We start from the raw sequence: 19,835 nt of genomic DNA, 5'->3' as shown, positions 1-19,835 counted from the left end.
ATAAGGTTTAATGAGCATCTGAGCGGTCCCTACTTTTAGCAGACAGCGTCCGGGCGGAGGCCCCCGGCCCAACCCCCGTGGTCGTCCCCATCCCGCAGCGGGATGGACTTTCTCATGGGCACGCACAGCACCTCGTCGATGTAGATGGTGTTCTCTTTGATCTGGATCTGCTCCTGCAGGGCCAGCTGTCTGCGGTTCAGCCCTTTCAGCTCCATCTGAGCTTGGGCTAATGTTTCCTTTAATCTGGGAGAAGAGGAAGAACAGAAGGGAATCGTTTATCACCCCACACTGCTTTTCCAGGGGGTGCGGGGGCATGTATTTGTGTGCTCATCGCAGAAGCAGAATTGGCATGTCCTTCTCCGTGTCTCCTCCTGAAGACGGAGATTTCAGATTGGTGGCCACAGGCCAGATGCACAAGATAGACAGCTCCATGAGCTGCCAGCATTTAAAACTGTGCGTTTTACCTAAACATCTGGATTTGGACTTTCGAAAAATGCAAACGCTGGTATCCATTTCCTGCATGGCAGCAATTGGCTGCAGTTAACAAGGAACCTCTTGGCTGTCCTCCAGAAAGGAACCCCTCACATATTATAGATGCAAAAGGGCTCATGCCCGGCAGGCTTCCCCCACGATGGCATTGCCTAGCCCTGTTCACAGTCCGGGTTCACATGGAACCCCAGAGGCCCTCCCCCTCCCAGCCGCCAGCCTACCTTGCAATGTTGTGGGTGATCTCATGAACCTCCCTGATCAGCCTGTACTGGGCCATATCGCGACACAGCTCCACATTGGGCCGGCACGTCCTGGTCCCCAGGCGTGTATGAGCCACCTTGGCAGGCCCTTCTTGGTCCAGGATGGCTTTTTCAAGAAATTCAATGTTTTTCTCCTGGGAAGCAATCTCTTCCATGACCTTACAGAAAGGATTGGAGTGGGTGAGACCAGGTTGTGCTCCTCAAAACTCTATAGCAGACACTCTTAGGAAGTCTGTTGGGATCATGTAAGCTAGGAAGAGGGGACCTCAGATTTCTACCCAAGCAGGGCCCCAGAATGAGTCTGATCTCTCTTCCCTACAGCAGGGATTGCTGGTGAGCAAGGCAGCTCACCCAACCTTAGAACCTCGTAGATCAGTGATTCCCAAAGTGGGCGCTACCTTTCTATTCTGAGTTCAATAAATAGTTTCATAATTTCAAACTTCAATGTTTCTAATTTACACCTTTCTTTACTATATTTTACGAAAAAGTAGAAACATTAATACATATATCTTTCTGTTTAATTGCTATTAAAATTTTTTAAAAATTAATTTCTAGGGAGCGCTGAGTAATATTTTTTCTGGAAAAGGGGCGGTAGGCCAAATAAGTTTGGGAACCACTGTCGTAGATGGAGTGGGAATGACTGGCATTGTTCCCGCATTTCCTTCCCAAATAATGGGAATTCCCTGGAGAATGCCCTCAGTAAAGGCTGGAGGCTGTCTGTTCACCTGGGTAGTAAGTACCGTGTATGCTGAGTAGATGGCAGCCTATTTCCATCAACTCAGCCACTAGCACCCATTCTGCTCCCTAGCAGCCTGAAGTGTGAGCAGTTCAATACTGAGTTTTGCTGATTTCTTTGAAGGTGGCTTTGTGCACAGAAAAGATGACTTAGATGTTACTTGGGTTTTTAGATTAATATTTAACTAGCTTAAATTTTTGTTTCTTTCTTAAACTTAAAAAAAAATCTTTACATCATAGAATTTTCTAAACATACACAAAAGTAGCTGATATAATGAACCTCAGGTACTCATCAATTTAATCAATGATCGATACATGGCCAATCTTGTTTCATCTATAACCCCTTCTCTCCACCCCTGCCCATCAGCTTATTTCAAAGCAAATCTCAGATATTATATCATTCCAGTCTTAAATACCTGAGTATGTATTTCTACGATATAAGGATGCTTTTATTGTCTTTTAACATAATGATGGTACCTTTTTCTCTCTCACAAACACACTCAGATTTCCCTGATTGTCCGCTGGTTTATTCAAATTAGAATGCAAATGAGGTCCACACATTGCATTTTGTTTTCTTGAGCCTTTTCTTAACATTTCTTAAGGTTTTCTTAAGTTCAGCTCAGAGAATATACTATTTTTAAATTTAGCAAATGTTAACAATCACTTTAAATTGACTTTGACTAATAGTTGCTCCAACTTCAAGCCTCATTAAAATCCTTCAAACACTTATTTAAAGCAGCATTTGTAAATTTGATATATAACAGATAGTTTTTATACATTTCATATAAAACTTTTAAAAACTACCTGAGTCGTCTTAGCAGACAAGGCTTTCTGCAGTTCTTAAAAGACCTCGTTAATCTAGTAAACTAGTAAAAATGTTTACTCTTAAATTCTCAAATACTTTAACACTGTCTTCAAACTTAAAATTTCAACTAAAATCATAAGGCTAAATTACTTAATTACAAATTTTGTTATGATATTTTTAAAACAGGCCAAATTTTCTTAAGTTTTACAAATACTTAAAATATACTAAGTGCACAGATTCCTTCAAACAAAACTACTAATACTATGGGTTAGATCAGGAGTCAGCAAACTGCAGTCTAGGGGCCAAATGCAGTCTGGTTTGGTACAGACTGTTTTTGTACAGACTGAAATAAGAATGTTTTTTTAATTAATGGACTTTAGTTTTTTGTTTGTTTTAATCTTCACCTAAGGATATGTTTTTGTTTAGAGAGAGAGGAAGAGAGAAAGAGAGAAATATCAATCGGTTGCCTCCCTTACGGGGATCGAATCCACAACCGCTGTATGTGCTCTGACTGGAAATAGAATCGGCTACCTTTTGGTGTGCCGGACAAGGCTCCACACAACGAGCCACCTGGCCAGGGCTGTGGACTTTAGTTTTTAAAACTATATTTTATTGATTTTTTACAGAGAGGAAGGGAGAGGGATAGAGAGTCAGAAACATCAATGAGAGAGAAACATCGATCAGCTGCCTCCTGCACACCCCTTACTGGGGATGTGTTGGCAACCAAGGTACATGCCCTTGACCGGAATCAAACCAGGGACCCTTGAGTCCGCAGGCTGACGCTCTATCCACTGAGCCAAACCGACTAGGGCTGGACTTTCATTTTTAGAGCAGTTTTAGACTTTCAGCAAAATGGAACAGGAAGTATAGAGTTCCCATATACCCTCTCTCCCCCAACACAGATTCCCCCGTTATGAGCATCTTCCATTAATGTGGTACATTTGTTACAACTAAGGAACCAATATTGTATACATTATTATTAACTAAAGTACATAGTTTACATTAGGGTTTCATCTTTGTGTTGCACATTCTATGGATTTTAACAAATGTATGCCATGTATCCCCCGTTACCGTATCATACAGAGTAGGTTTCATTGCCCTAACAAATCCCTGTGCTCCTCCTTTTCATCCTTCCTCCCTACCCCACCTCCATCCGAAGCCCTGACAACCAGATGCTTTTTACTGTTTTTGGGTGTCATGCAGTTGGAATCATACAGTATGATTCATGCAGTATGAATTTCAGATTGGCTTCTTTCATTTAGCGATACCCATGTAAGTTTTCTCCATGTCCTTTTGTGGCTTGATAGCTCATTTCTTTTTATCACTGAATAATATTCCATTGTATGGATGTAGCACAGTTTGTTTACCCATTCATCTATCAAAGGACATCTGGTTGCTCCCAAGCTTTGGCAATTATGAATAAAGTTGCTCAACACTCATATGCAGATTTTTGTGCAGACCTAAGTTTTCAAGCCGTTTGGGTAAATACCAAGGAGTGAGCTTGCTGAATCATATGCGTCTGTTTGGTTTTGCAAGAAACTGCCAAACTGTCTTCCCAAGTGGCTGCACCATTTGGCACTCCCGCCAACAGTGAGCGTGCCTACTGCTCCACACCCTCGCCGGCGCTTGGCATTGTCAGTGTTTTGGATGTTCTGTGGGTGTGTAGTGGCATCCCGTTGCTTTAATTTGCAATCCCTGAGGGCATAGGCTGTTGAGCCTCTTTTCATATCTTCATTACCATCTGCATATCTTCTCTGGGGAGGTGCCTGTTTCCATCTTTTGTCTGTTTTTCTATTGGGCTGTTTGTTTTCTTATTGTTGAGTTTTAAGAGTTCTTCCTCTATTTTTGGATAACAGTGCCTTATCTGTGGCTTGTCTTTTTTAGTCTCCTTTCTTTAAAAAAAGGGGGGGAAGAGGGGGTACATTTTTTTTTATTGTCTAAAGTTTTACATATGTCTCCTTTTTCCCCAATTGACTCCCCCACCCCCAGCCATTCCCACCCCGGGCAAGCCCCCACCGCCCCAGTGTCTGTGTCCATTGGTTATGCTAATATGCAGGCGTACGAGTCCTTTGGTTGCTCTCTGGGGGGAGGGGGGGTACATTTTTAAATAGCTGAAAGAATCAAAAGAAAAATAATATTTCATGTCATCTGAAAATTACATAAAATTCAAATACTGGTGTCCATAATAAAGTTTTATTGGAGCACAGCCATGCTTTTAAACTACAACGTCCGGGTTAAGAAGTTGCGACAGAATGTATGTTACACTCTCAGTTCTTTGCACCGCTGTCCAGATGACACAGTTATAACGACAGCTTCCCTCGAGCTACATGTATCACCAGGCAGTTTTTAGCACCAGCACATACCCATCATGTCAAAACAAGGAAACCAGGCTTCCTGCGGTGCACTTCAAGGCCTAGTGAAGTGTCGATTTTGTTCCTTAGACAGCAAAGCACTGTGTTTATCATGCAGTGACGCTCCAGCTGTGCTGAAAGAATATGGCATGCGTCATTACCAGGCCACGCACCATCATGACAGCCTCAACTCACAGGAAAGCAATGATCAGAAAAATTAGACATTTAAAACAGAGTATCTCATCACCGCAGAATCTCTTCCCAAAAATGAAAAGGAGGCTGCAATCAAAGTCAGGTTCCAAGTGTCTCATTTGCAACCAAGCACGGAAAGCCATTTACTGATAAAAGATTAATTAAAACATGTTGGTTGCAGCTGAGGAAGGGTGTCCAGAGAACATACAGTTGTGTATCAGTCTTTCTGCAAAAACAGCTGCTTGACGAGTTCAGGACCCTGGGAACAGCATCAACAGCCAATGGAACAACAAGCCGCACGAGGTGGGGTGGTCTCCTTGCTCTTCGCCAGCTGGCAGGGGTCCTGATGCTGCTCGGGTGTTTATTCCAGGAATCGGTGCTGAGTTTGAAGGGACTGAAGGACCAGCCTCCACGAATGGTCGCACGAAGTAACTAGAGGCAGGGACATTTCCAGAAAGTTGAGAAAACACTAATTCAACACAACCCGAGGTGGAATCTGCTAAGAAGTGTTGTAGCTGAGGGTGGTACACATGTGTGTGGAGCAGAAGCGGCTAGTTGAACATATTCACAGAAGTGGAGGAAATGTGAGCTCTCTGCAGCTCTAATTATTATTCACCAGAAAAGTACTTCGCAGAAAAGATCTGAATCCATCAAGTGTCACTGAACCCGTATCATCAGCCGTGGACTTCATGAGCTCTCATCATCAGTTCTGTGAATTTTTGCCAGAAACAGAAGCTGAATATCCTGACTTGCCCTGCTCCTCAGCAATCGAATGGTTTATCAGTGGTGAAATTTTCTTGTGATTTATTTTGAGCTCAGGGCCATGATTGAAATTTTTCTAAACAAGAACCACTCCCTTCCCCCACGAAACTACTACTATAAAACACTGAATAGGGCCCTGGCCGGTGTGCTCAATGGTGAGAGTGCCATCCCACACACCAAAGGGCCTCGGGTTTAATTCCTGGTCACGGGCACATCCCCAGGTTTCAGATTCGATCCCCGGTCTGGGCTCATGCGTGAGGCAACCGATCAATGTTTCTCTCTCACTTGGATGTTTCTCTCTCCCCCTCCTTTCTTCTCTGGAATCAATGGGGGGGAAAAAATATGTCCTTGGGTGAGGATTAAAAAATAATAATAATAAATAAATAAAACACTGAATAGCTTTGCAAATTAATCTTTGCTGCAGACTTAGTAATAATATATCTTTTTGGTTGTTGTTGTTAATCCTCACCCAAGGATATTTTTCCATTAATCTTTAGACACAGTGGAAGGGAGGGAGAGAGACAGAGAGAGAGAAACACCAATGTGAGAGGGTGAGAGAGACATCGATGTGAGAAAGACACATCACTTGCTTGCTTCCCGCATTGAGCCTACAACTGCGGTACATGCCCTTGACCAGGATCGAACCCAGGACCCTTCAATCCGTGGGCTGACACTCTATCCACTAAGCCAAACCAGCTAGGATGTAATAATATATCTTAATGAATCCCACCTGCAATCAGAAAGCAAGAGAACACTCATATGCAAAGCTTACACTGCGGTAAAGTCATTTCAACAGCTAACGTGGTTTGAATCACAAGTCTTGCCAAGCTGTGCGGTCAAAAGTCTAAACAAGAATCAAGACCTCCATTCCCACACAGATGTGCAGCAGACATATTTTCCAAGTGCCAGCAGTGGTTGGTTTTTTTTGGGGGGGGGGACCTCAAAACAAGTGCAAAGGAAATTTCCATATTTCAAAATCCACTTAATTGTGCAATTGAGGAGCTTCTGCCTACCCTTCAACAGCAAGTGATTAATCCGAAATGTAATGACATGCTAACAGGCCGGTATCAGGAGAAGAAGCTCAACAGAATTCTACAAATGCCTTCCAAGCGATGAGTGTATCCAATTAAAATCATGTGCTCACAGATCGTTATCAGTACTTGGCAGCACTATTTAGATGAAAAGACATTTCCCAAGATGAAATATATAAAATCTCATTACAGAACAGCATTCACAGATGAACATTTGCAACAGATTTTGATAGGAAATACGACCACAGTATAACCTTCGATTGCACTCTGGCTTGTCCTGCTCATCGCATAAACCCATCCTGACAACCAGACGCTGGGTTCCGGGAGAGCGAGGTACGAATGCGGCAGGAGGACAAGGCTTTGGAGCTGAGCAGGCCGGGGCTCTAGTTCCAGGCTGCCCGCTATGCACCTTGCCACCTGGGGTTCCTTCCGCTCTCTGCATTTCACCGTCAGTAAACTGCCAGAGTGGGGCCAGGTTACAGGTGAGGCTTGAGGCTCAGAGAGCTTGAGGGCTTGAGGGCTCGGCAGGCGTCGCTCAGCTGGCCTGTCACTGGACCGGATGTGGGCCCACATATCCAAACCTAGCACATGTTCCACTAGCCTCAGCTTCTCAGTGGCCCTGAGTTTATCCCGTGGGATGGTCACATATCCTCAGGACGCAGGGGTCCTTGCGGTTAGGGAGGGATACTGGAGCGGGCTCAGGGGGGCTCTGCTGGTTAAGTATTCGGGAACTTTGCCAGACCATCGTTAACTGGGTAGCTTCAAATCAACTGTGATGAAAGTGTTTACACCATGGAGACCTACAGATTCAGCAAACTGGGGACTTTATTAAATTTATTTAATTCCATCATCTTTTATTCCAACATAGTATTCATTTTTTAATTTAAATTCTTTATTCTTTAAAGTATTACATATGTCTCCTTTATCCCTCATTGACCTCTCCCTGGCCATTCCTCCCACCCGGCCCCCCGCCCCAGCACATGCCCTCACCACCCCTACTGTCTGTGTCCATGGGTAACAAACTGAGGACTTTATTTTTCTGAGAGCCAGTTACCAGCACACCACTGGAAAACTGAGATGGACAGCCAGCCAGAATCCCGAAGTTGCAGCTGGGTTTGGAGAAATTGGGTGCGCTCAACTCACAGAACTTCAGGGTCATCAATGATGTCTGAGACCATGTCGTCCATCCCCATATTTCACATAAGGAGAAACTGAGGCCCAGAGGGAGGAGATAGGCTGTTCTTTGCAGTAATGAGTGGCAACGGAGCCCAGAGTGGGTCCAAGTCCCACTCCAGTCCCCAAACCCCAAACCCTGCTGCTAAAATGGAGAGATGTGTACGACCCTGACTCCTGAGTTAACCCAAGATCACACGCGCAGGAGGCAGCAGCCTGGCCCAGAGGCCAGTCCAGGTTTCCGTGGGGAAACCTTCGCAGGGAGCTCACCTTGGCCAAATGACCAGCCAGCTTGTCCCTGGCATCCTTGGTGTCCTTCAGCCCGTTCTTCAATGCCGTGTCCACCACGTCGCACTGCTTGCGCAGGTCGCTGGCCGTCTGGGACAGGACTCGGTCCACCAGGGACTTCAGCATCAGGGAGTTGTTCCGCTGCTTGTCAGCCTTCTCCACGTTGGTGTTGGAGAAGTCCAGCCAGTCTTCCAGGCTCACAGAGCTGAAACAGACCCGGGCATTCGTTCACGGAGGATCTGGGCTGGGAAGGGGGGCGGGGAGGGGGCGAGCTCCTGGAAACCCCCTGGAAGCTAACCTGACCTTGACCACCAGAAGCACCTAGAACAAGCATGTCAAACTCAAAGGCGCACACGGGCCAAATAAACAAGGTTGAAGTGTATGTGGGCCACAAAAAAACAAAAGCTCCCATTCTCATAGAAACGTAGGTTTATTTCAATAGAGACGTGCTGAATGCAAAGGGCTGCAATAAATGAGTCATCGTTAACATAAAATAATAGAACATTTTAATAAAAATTAATATTTTTTCTTGAACATAAACTTACCAGACAACTGAATAACTGCACAAATAAACCTATTTTTCTTGTTCTCCAAAAGCGAAATATTTCCTGTTGCGCACACCAAACAAGTCAGTCCAAGACTAATGACGTGGCAATCAGCTGCTAAAATATTTGCTGCTAGTATTAGTGGAGCAAAATGGTGCGCCTGCGTGTGAGGCGCGTAAGGGAAATGAATGCAACACGATGATAGTAATCAGTCATTAGTGAATGTTATAGTTCATTATAATAATTATGTATAACAGGATATTGTAAAAATTAAGTTACAAAACTTTTATTACAAAGTTTTTTACATTATGTTATATTGGCTGGGTCACAAAAATATTCGTTGTGGGCTGCATGCGGCCCACAGTCCGCGAGTTTGACATGCTTGACCTAGAATGTTTCTTCATCTCCAGGCAGAGCGAACAGTGGTCTGTCAGTGGCAAGAGATGTCACTTTGGGGAAACCTACCTATTCTATGCCAAGCAATGCGCTGGCATTTCACAGACATTCACTCATTTAATCCTCATGAGGGCCTAGTGAGCTAACGTTCATAACCCCATTTTACAGAGGAGGAAAACTGAGGCTCGGAAAGAGGCAGTAACTTGGTCAAGATCACACAGGTAGAGACAATTTGAGCACTGAAATAAACGATGATAGTAACAGATTATAACACACTGAATAAAATAGGATACCATGAGTCCATACTGAGATCAATAAATTGCTAGCTTGATAAGGAACTGCTTTATATAACACTGATGAATCTCAAAATAATGTTGATTGGAAGAAAAGTGACAAAAATAGATCGTATACGATGCTACTTAATAATTGTAAAAGCAGACAAACCTATTGGAGGTCAGGATGTGGTCATCTTTGTGGAAGAGAGGGGGGTATTGGCCAAGAAGGGACAGGATGGGGGTTTCCGGGTGGCGGTAATGTTTCATTTCTTGACCTGGTTGGTGGTTTCATGGGGGTTGTTCACTGTGATTAGCCTGCTGCTGGGATGATGCGCTCGGCCCTGCCTGCCTGCCTGCGCAGCACGGGGGCACGAGGTAGCAGGGAGGAGCACAGCGTGGCCAGGCCAGCAGGCGGGGACCCACTCACTTTGGTTCAACCCTCACGACATTCTCAGAATATCTGATGTTTGGCGAGTTGTTGTTGAGTGAGAAGCAGATATCATCAATGGTCAGGGCCACAAACTTGTCTTTCAAATCCTTTTCGAGATAGTACTTTGCAGAGCGGTTCAGCCTGAAGGGAGAAGGGAAAGGTTTCTCCCTCTGGAAGGCCCAGATGGCACCTACAGTTTCTCGGGAGGCCCTGGAAAATGAAGCTACAGCTCAGTCTAGTACAGATGGTGGCACTTCCTTCCCCTTCCATCACTCAACCCCCCGCCCTCCCCACACATACCCCACGAGATGCCTGGTGACAAATTAACGTAACCAAGCCTGGACTTCAACATCCTCCAGCTGTGGCCTTTTCTCATGTCACCACTGTGGCATACTCTATGTGAGAGGTCCGTGCTAGGAAAAAACAGCTCGAGTGTCCTCCAGTTTATAGGCAGGGCTGACATCCGGCCCCAACCCCACCCACCACCAGAGGGAGACTGGCAGGTACGCGAGGTTGTCCAGGCCTCGTTCTGCCATGGAAAGTGCACGTAGGAGTACGGAACCCCATTCTTTCTGTGCCATGGAGCCCAGCCTTGGTGGGTGCTGCCTCTTCTAGGTACGCCCCGTGGAGATGTGGGAGTGGCTCCGAACAGCCGTACCTGATCTGCTCGGTGGTCTCCTCCAGGGTGCGGGTCAGCAGGGCTATCACCCCCTGGATCATCTCGTACTCCTTCAGTAGCTCCTCCTCGACTTCATCATGCACCAGGTCGATGCCCACTCGCTGCTCCCTGCCCAGAGAAAGGGGCGGGTCACCCAACGTGCGGAGGGAGGCAACGTGATAATGCTAACATCTGGACATTTAAAGCCATCTGGACAACTGGTGTGAGGAGCACCCACTCTGGATGGATGGCCTGGTCGGGGATGTACACTAGTTGGGTCTTTGCGCCTTGAAACAAATCCAAAACGCAGTGAGGAAAAATTGACCGATGGCTGGTCCCTGGTCCGAAAATGCCAGATGGACATTTCCCCTCGACTTGGACATCAGTTCTGAAGCCTTGTCCATCTTTCTGTTTAGTGGAAACATTTCTTTTGGCTTAGAATTTCAAAGACATAGGTTTCCTTCCTTGATCCTAGTTCCATCTTTTGACCAGGATTGGAATCCAGAAAGGTGCTTTATAATAATAATAGCAACATTTGTGCTGAGCTCTTCGTGAGAATGTTCTCAATGAGCCCTTCGAGCACCGGCGAGGAAACTGAGTTTCAGGGAGGTTGAGCCCAGGACACAGAACTGGGCATGACGCATGCTTTTTTTAATGTCAGAGATTTTGTTTCTTTTTTTAAAATATATTTTTATTGATTTCAGAGAGGAAGGGAAAGGGAGAAATAGAAACATCACTGATGAGAGAATCATTGATCAGCTGTCTCTTGCACACCTCCCACTGGGAATCAAGCCCGCAACCCAGGCATGTGCCCTGACAGGGAATTGAACCGTGACCTCCTGGTTCATAGGTCGACACCTCAACCACTGAGCCATACCGGCCGGGCATGACGCATGCTTTTAATCACTGTGCTGTAACTCCCAAAACTGACCAGTCACTGCCTAATACCTGGTATTTTGTTCTTTTCTACCTTGCATGATAGTGCATGGGAGGCACGTAGTAGCACCTACTCAATCAACTTAGCAACATCTACATTCTATTCACGCTCAGGTGTAGACTTGAGCTGACAGGATGTTGGCTTCTTTCATGGGGATTTTCCCTTTGCCTCACAAACTCTCTAAGTCTGGCTGGGGAGACTGCTGCCTGGTGGGTGCAGAGGGTCCTGGCTACGCTCATTGAGGGAGGGCTTTCCAGGAAGAGGGGACAGAGTGGACAGAGCCATGGTGTGTCAGGAAACTGGGAGTCGCTCAGCACACCTAAGCACATCCCGCTGTTGGGGATCAGGTGCGGGCCTGGAGGTCACTGTGGGCCCAATCATGATGAACTCTGTTTGCTCAGCTAAGAAGTTTGAACTTGATCTTGAAGGTACTAGGGTATGGGGTTGCAATTATTTAAAAAATGTTAAAGCGTGAGGGTGACCTGTAAAAATCTGCATTCAGAAAAGTTTGCTCAAAAGCCAGGGTGGCCCGGCCGGCATGGCTTAGTGGTTGAGCATCAACCTATGAACCAGGAGATCACGGTTCGATTCCTTGTGAGGGCATATGCCTGGGTTGCAGGCTCAATGCCCAGCATGGGGTGAGCAGGAGGCAGCCAATCAGCCAATCCATGATTCTCTCTCATCATTGATGTTTCTATCTCTCACTCCCTTCTCCCTTCCTCTCTGAAGTCAATAAAAATATATTTAAAAAGAAAATCCTGGGTGGAGGATGCGCTGGATTGGAGGGGACTAAGCTGGTGGCAAGAAGACCGGTGATGGCATGCCATCTAGCACTGTGACAGGGACAGGTCTGAAATGACCATTAGCCCAGAGGAGATATAATCATCTACTCACAGGACTTAGAGGAAAGAAATTAGAATAGAAATCTATGCTTGCACAGTGCTCTCTGGACACAGTACTTCTGTGTGATTCTGCGTATAGGAGTAGACTTCTTGTCCTCTGGTAACTGCAGTACCTGCTCTGCACGCCCGAAATAAAGACACCATTTCCTAGTTACTAGTGGTGTGACCATGTGACTAAGTCCTGGTCAACAAGATGCAAGTAGGAATGGTGAATGCCAAACCCTAATTATTCCTACCTGCTGGAATGTAGGCACAATGGCTGGAGCTCCAGCTGCCATCATGAATCACCAGGTAACCTTGGGAGTGAAAGCCATATGCAGTAGAGCAAAAAAAATAGAGAAAGCCTGGCCCAGCCGGTGTGGCTCAGTGGTTGAGCATCGACGCATGCACCAAGAGGACGCTGGTTTGATTCCAGTCAGGACACATGGCTGGGTTGCAGGCCTGATCCCCAGGGGGGTGTGCAGGAGGCAGCCAATTGATGTTCTCTCTCATCCTCTCTCATCAAATGTCTCTCTCTCTCTCCCTCTCTCTCTCTTTCTTCTTTCCTCTCTCTCTAAAATCAATAATAAACATTTTAAAAGAGAGAGAGAGAGAGCCCAGAGCCCTGACACTGTGGCACACCATGCCAACCCTGACCTAGTTCCAGATTCTTAAATGGGAGAAAAGAAGCTGCTATCTTATTTCAGTTCAGTGTTATTTTGCGGTTTTCTGATTACCCACAGCCAAACCCAGTCCCAACTTATATTTAAGTTAGTCAAGGGCAGAGTTTAGACAAGAACCCAGTCTAGTGCTGCGTCCACTGCCCGGCACCACGGGCATGCCGAGATAATTTCAGGCTCTAAAAGAACACATGCTCATTTGCCTCGTTCTAACCCACCACCCAGCACGGTCAGCTCTCACTACCCAGCATTTCATTTCTCGTAACAGATGATTCGCCGGAGGGACCTTCCCTCCTACCTGTACTCCAGGCACCTCTGCGTGATGTGCAAGGGCTCCTTCAGGCTCTCCAGGGCTTTCCGCAATCTGGTCTGATAGGCGAGTAGATCTTCGGTCGCATATACAAGCTGCTCAAGTTTGTCATCTAACTCCTTCTTCCAGAATTTGACTTCCTCAAGTCTCTGTTCTGAAGCCCACAGAGAAGTTACAGGAGGGTTAATCTACTCCCAATGCAGCCAACTTTTGGATTAGAAACTTTAAGACTATCGCAAACGTCTTAATGAGATGTTCTTTTCTTCTTAGAACTTCTTGAGGGGGCGGGGGAGGAAAATACTTCTTACATTCACCATCAGATTAATCCAAAGATCATTCTACACTCATTGACTCTAATTCCTCAATGTCCACTGTCTTTAAATAACTTTTAACTTTATCAAACATATAAATGTATTTTGCTTGAAAAGTCAAGTAGTATTACAAGTATTACAAATCTCTGACTGATCTCTATCCACTCCCACTTTCCAGAAGCAACCACTAAACACTTCCAGTATTTCTTCTGCCACTTGCTTACACTGCTGTGTATTCATTATCAGTTTGAATATCATCTACCGATTTGCTATGATGAAGGTAAGAATGTATTTGCTCTTACACAACTTTCACAACATACTTCTGCTCCTTCCATCTTCCCAATATAGTTGTATCACCATCTTGTTAAGTAATAAAGTAATGCTTGTTGGTATTATTGTAAATATCTAAATGCTATATACACCTGAACCACATAGTATACTATGATAAATTTCTTTCCTTCTACAACTTTTTGCTTTTGGGAGAGGTTAATATATTTTTGCTTTATTTTCTACATATTTAATACTAATTTTTCTTCAAACTTTCTAACAAAACTACAGCAGTGCCCCTTCTCTGCAGTTTTGCTTCTATGGTTTTAGTTACCTGTGGTCAACTGAGGTCTGAAAATAAATGAAAAATTCCAGAAAAAAATCATTCATAAGGTTTAAATTGCGCACCATTCTGAAATCTCACACCTTCTCGCTCTGTCTCACCCGGAATGAGAATCACCCCTTTGTCCAGTGTATCCACACTGTGTACACTGCACTACTGTTAGCCACTTAGCAGCCATCCTGGTTATCAGATTGACTGTTGTGGTACCACAGTGCTTGTGTTCAAGTTTCCCTTGTTTTACTCAATAATGGCCCCAACACACAAGAGCAGTGATTCTGGCTATTAGGATATGCCAAAGAGACACCGTAATGTGCTTCCTTCAATGAAAAGATATGTATTGCATGTATGTATGTATGTATGTATGGGGGGAAAACATCCTATATAATATAAGTGTAGTGTGCAAATTTTCCCCTCCACCAGGAGTTCGACCAGGGGGCAGGGCCAGCTTGGGGAAGGGAGGGAGTACCCAGCCAGCAGCTAGGGACCCTACCAGTGTACGAATTTCGTGCATTGGGCCTCTAGGAGGATATATAAGGTTGGGTACTATCCACAGTTTTAGGTATCGAATAGGGGGTCTAGGAACATATCCCCCATGGGTAAGGAGGGACTACTGTATAAATATCCTCTCAGTATATTCAAACCCATCAAGTAACCTATTGATTTTGTTTCTTTGCTGGAGACCTTTCTCCAGGAATGCTTTCTCCTCCGGCTCCAACCTCTAGTTGGATGTTGTGGCTATCACCCTATGACTTTGCTTCGCCATCATTCTAGGAATTCCCTTCACTATCTCGTGTGTTGGAGTCCTCTCTCTTGGATTTCATTTATTCTTTTCTCTTTCTTTTTTTAAATCCTCACCCAAGGAGTAAGGATATTTTTTCCATTAATTTTTTTTAGAGAGAGTGGAAGGGAGGGGGGAGGGGAGAGAGAAAGACATCATTGTGAGAGAAACACATCATTTGGTTGCCTCCTGCGCACACCCCAACTGGGGGGCAGGATTTGAACCTGCACTCCAGGTACATGCCCTTAACCGGAATTGAACCCAAAACCCCTCGGGTGTGCACCTAGCCATGCCGACCAGGGCCTTTCTTTTTCTTGGTTTCCTTCTTCAATGTGTTGAAACACATCTTTCAATAACTTCCTAAGAAATGGATGCATGTGAGGTAAAATTTTTGAAACCTTGGAATTCTGAAATGCCTTTATTCTACCTCGTCCATCATTTGATTATATTTGGCTTTAGGCAGATATATAGGTTGTAAATAATTTTCATTTAGAATTGTGATGGCATTGCTTCATTTCCTAGTTTCCAAAGTTTCTGATGAGAAGCCTGATGCCATTCTGATTCCGGATCCTTTGTATGTGACCTGAAAAGCTTTTAGAAATGTCTTCTCTATTTTCCTAGTGTCCATCTTATTCAATTATTATGCCACATACTAGTCATGCCCTTTTAATCTGAAAACCTAGACCTTTTGGCTCTAGGAAATGTTCTTGCATTCTCTCATGGGCGATTTCTTCTTCTCCATCTTCTCTGTGCTCTTTCTGGAACTCCCATTAGCCTTCTGCTCAGGGGAAGAGAGTCAGAGTGGGGAGGGGCTCTCTACAAAGACTTGCAACCAATCTTGTTTCCAGCTCTATTCTGAATCTCCAGCTTCTGAGGTCATTGGATGCTTCCAATTTGAGCATTTCAAGGTGTCTGCAGCATAAATCTGTAGCATGAATCAGCTGGCTTCTCATTGCCCTCTACCTACCCAGGCTTTCTGCAGTCCCTAAGTATGTTACCACTTGACCTTTTGCTTTCTAGCTTCCAAAATCTTCATCATTTGTCTGGTGTTGCTACCCTTGCCCCCATCTCATCTTTGAGGCATACTTTTCATTAATCCTTTACTACTCCTTTGTCGGAATTTTAAAAGGAAAGGAAGACTAATGCACGTGTTCCATTCACCATGTAAAGTGAAGTCTCCCCACTCACACTTTATAACTGACCCCTACCCTCACCTTGCATCTTCCCCCACCCTATTGGACCTGCCATCTCAAAGGTCACCAATAATCTTCAAGCCACCAGTTCCGATTCATTTGTGCTCAGCTCACAGCCTCTTTGACATTTGTATGACCCCTACTGTTGATGAGCACATGGATAGTTTCTAGTTTGGGACTATTACAAGGAGCACTGCTTTGAACATTGCAGCATGTATCTTTCGTAAACATATGTTAGAATCTGTGTTAGGTATATACCTAAAAGTGCAATATCTAGGTCAAAGTGTATGCAATATGTTCAGCTTTAGTAGATACTATCAAAGCTTTCCAAAGCAGTTATACTTCCAGTGTTCACAGTATAATTTTTCCAATTTATGCTTCCTCCAGTAAGGTACTAGAGTTCCAGTTGCTCCACATCCTCTCCAATACTTGATATTTTCTTTTTCTTTTTTTTAAATATATTTTTATTGATTTCAGAGAGGAAGGGAGAGGGAGAGAGAGACAGAAACATCAATGATGAGAGAGAACCACTGACCAGCTGCCTCCTGCACCCTCTCCCCACACTGGGGACCAAGCCCGCAACCCAGGCATGTGCCCTTGACTGGAATCGAACCCGGGACCCTTCAGTCTTCAGGCCGACACTCTATCCACTGAGCCAAACTGGCTAGGGAGGTATTTTTCTTTTTCTTTTTTCCCCCCCTCTCTTATTTAACAACTTCTCCCACTTCCCCTCCTGGTCCTCCTTTTTCATTTTAGCCATTCCGGTGGGTATGTAATGGCATCTCAGCTGTGATTTTAATTTGTATATCCCTGATGAATAATGAAGTTAGAGCACCTCTTCATATGTTCATTGGCTGTTTAGATTTCCTCACTTGTAAAGTGTCTGTTAAGGTTTTCCCCATTTTTCTATCGAGTTGTTTGCCTTTTTCTTCTTTATCTTTAAAAGTTCTTTATATGTTCTAACTACAAATTCTAACATCTAACATTATTGATCTGAAGCAGCTTTGGTGTATTGGAGGTTGAAAAACTAACTACCCTTAAACCATGTTTCCTTCATAGGTGTTTTTGTTCATCCTGCCCAATGTTATAAATGCATTAAATTCATCGCCAACATTTTAAAAGTGGGTAAATTTTCAGCTTTCCAGATTTTCTTTTTAAAAAATCAGACAAAAATTTGACAATACCAAGCTCATAATCTTTCTTGGAAAAAGACTGTTTGAAATTTAGTAGCTGATTCCTTAGATGGAGCACACGTTCTCCAGGTAACCACCATCCCCTCCACTCCCTATTCTTAGAGGGTCTTATTCAACTCTTATTCTACCGGCACAATCCTTATAGACACTTGAGTTTGTGACCTCGGGTTTATTATTTTTTAGCATTTGGGAAATTTTATGTTTATTCTTGTTTTAGTTAAGGGCAGTGCCCTTTATAGTGTTTAAGAATGGAATTCCCAAGAGAAAATTACTCTTCGTTTAAGAATCAGTTCAAATGTTTCTCTAGGAAATCTTTCTCAATTCTCTTACTTCTATACCCCTTACCCCAGGACCTATCTGGCTATATTCAGGTTATAATATTTGTATCTTTCTCCTCCTTAAGCCAGGAGCCCTTAAAAAGTAGAGACTCTGGCCGAAACCGGTTTGGCTCAGTGGATAGAGCGTTGGCCTGCGGACTGAAGGGTCCCAGGTTCGATTCCGGTCAAGGGCATATACCTGGGTTGCGGGCACATCCCCAGTGGGAGATGTGCAGGAGGCAGCTGGTCGATGTTTCTCTCTCATCGATGTTTCTAACTCTCTATCTCTCTCTCTTCCTCTCTGTAAAAAATCAATAAAATATATTTAAAAAAAAAAAAAGTAGAGACTCTGATTACCATGTGATATTCCCAGAACTTAGTCCAGAGATGCTCTAAGATGCTCAACTACTGTGTATGGAATAAATAAATCATAGATGACAGATGGCTGAAAATCAGACAGGATTATCATGCTGTCTTGGGGCAGTGAACTTAGACATAGAACCTAGAGAATACACATGTTTCTCCCTAAGACCCTGAACATGAAATGCAAATGACAGTCTGGCTAAACCTGAACAGTTTCATCAAAACATGTTCACAAGTACACCAAGTGCACTGTCTTACCTAGCTTCTTGTTCACATCGCTTTGAGATTTTCTCGTGGACTTGTCGATTTCATCCACAAGCCTCTGGCTTTCTGCCACCAGGCGTTCGGACCGGGACCTTTCAGCCTCTGCTTTGTGGTACTGGCTCTTGTTAGCAAGGTGCCACTCGGAGGGCAGGAACTTCGGTGGAGCTTGGAGTAGTTTGGCCATTTGACCAAAGGCAGACTTCTTTTAGATTAAGTAAAATCCCGGGAAGAGAAAGCAATTTGTCCTTTTTTAAATGTCCATTTTTTTATGTGATATACATACCAAAAAGTGCATAAATCATAATCTGTACACAGAATGAACACATCTGTGTAGCCAGCATCCAGATCAAGAAATAAGCATTACCAGCACCTCATGCCTCTTTCTAGTCACTATTCTCCACCCCCACCCCACAGGGTACCATTATCCTGACTTTTAACACTATAAATTAGTTTTGTTGTTTTTGAACTTCATATAAATGGAATCATACAGTATGTACTCTTTTGTATCTGACTTCTTTTACTCAACATTATGTTGGTAAGATGCATCCGTATTGTTCATATAGTTGTAGTTGGTTCATTCTCATTGCAGTGTAGTATACCATTGTATAAATATACCAAAATGTATCTGTCTTTTCTACTGTTTATGGGTATTTGTGTTGTTGTTTGTTTGGGGCCTATCATGAGAATGCTAAAAAGGTTCTCCTACCTGTCTTTTGGTGAACACATTCATGTATTTTTATGACTTATTAGAATGGGGAGTGTTCAATTTTACTAGATACTGATACACAGATGAACCCAGACATGTTTTCTTTAAAAGTGAACACATACAATTATCTGTAAACTAGCAACTGGGTATTGAGCCTATTTAGCAGATAAGAGAATCTAAAAACTTCCCAGGACAAAGAAAAGGAGAGAACAGTAAGGGGAACACATGAGTCCACAGCAACAGAAAGACTAAATCCCCACCCACCCCACCTGAATCCCTACCCAAAAAACTGAGTGCCTGCCCTTAGGGGTGTCTGGATCTCCGAAGCCCTTCAAACATGCAAGGATGGAACCTGGTCAGATCTTGACCAGGCTGAGCACCCCAGGAAACTCAGCCTCGACAGACAGCATGGAGTCTCCCCCTTTCTTCCCAGTCCAGTACCTCTTACAGTCTCTCCCAAATTTGCCTGAGCGTGACGCTCAAACTTAACACAAGACTCCTGAATAAATCTGAGAGCCTCGAGAAAAAATCGAAATTAGACCTAAATTAGGGCTGAACCCAGCAGGCATAAGACTTTGCGTAGGGCTGAGGGCTGCAGTCAAGGGTTGACGGGGTGGGGCCGGGATGTACTTACCGCAGCGCCACGAAGAACAACTACACCAGCTCGGAATAAGAGCCTCCTAATCCCAACTGCAGTTCCCGGCTCTCGCAGAAGAGGAAGGTAAACAACGAAGTCTCCATGGCAACAGGTGACGCGCGTGCCCAGGGCAAAGGGGGAGGGGTCCGGCGCGAAGCACCTTCTCCCGGAGGCTCTGCGCAGGCGCGAATTCTACAGTCCCCAGCGCAGGAGATACAGGATTGTGGCCTGGGAGCCGGCCATCTCAACTTCTCACAAAGACGTG

At 44.5% G+C, this 19,835-nt stretch overlaps 1 protein-coding gene across 1 annotated transcript; it reads right to left on the bottom strand.

Annotated features, from left to right (window-relative positions):
* On the bottom strand, window positions 1-19,628 carry TEKT1 (tektin 1). The gene is made up of 8 exons (XM_006100656.3): window positions 19,568-19,628; window positions 18,222-18,429; window positions 13,187-13,352; window positions 10,391-10,519; window positions 9,730-9,873; window positions 8,069-8,291; window positions 711-907; window positions 1-243 (listed from the first exon to the last, which is right to left on the bottom strand). Exons 2-8 carry the CDS (start codon window positions 18,409-18,411, stop codon window positions 36-38), a joined length of 1,257 nt encoding a protein of 418 aa, XP_006100718.1. The 5' UTR covers window positions 18,412-18,429; window positions 19,568-19,628; the 3' UTR covers window positions 1-35.
* Between the last annotated feature and the right edge of the window lie 207 nt (window positions 19,629-19,835).

The sequence above is a fragment of the Myotis lucifugus genome, unplaced genomic scaffold (genome assembly GCF_000147115.1).
Source record: "Myotis lucifugus unplaced genomic scaffold, Myoluc2.0 scaffold_322, whole genome shotgun sequence".
NCBI classification, from domain to species: Eukaryota; Metazoa; Chordata; class Mammalia; order Chiroptera; family Vespertilionidae; genus Myotis; species Myotis lucifugus.
The sequence above is the reverse complement of the archived record's forward strand: the minus strand, read 5'-3'. Positions and strand labels throughout refer to the sequence as shown.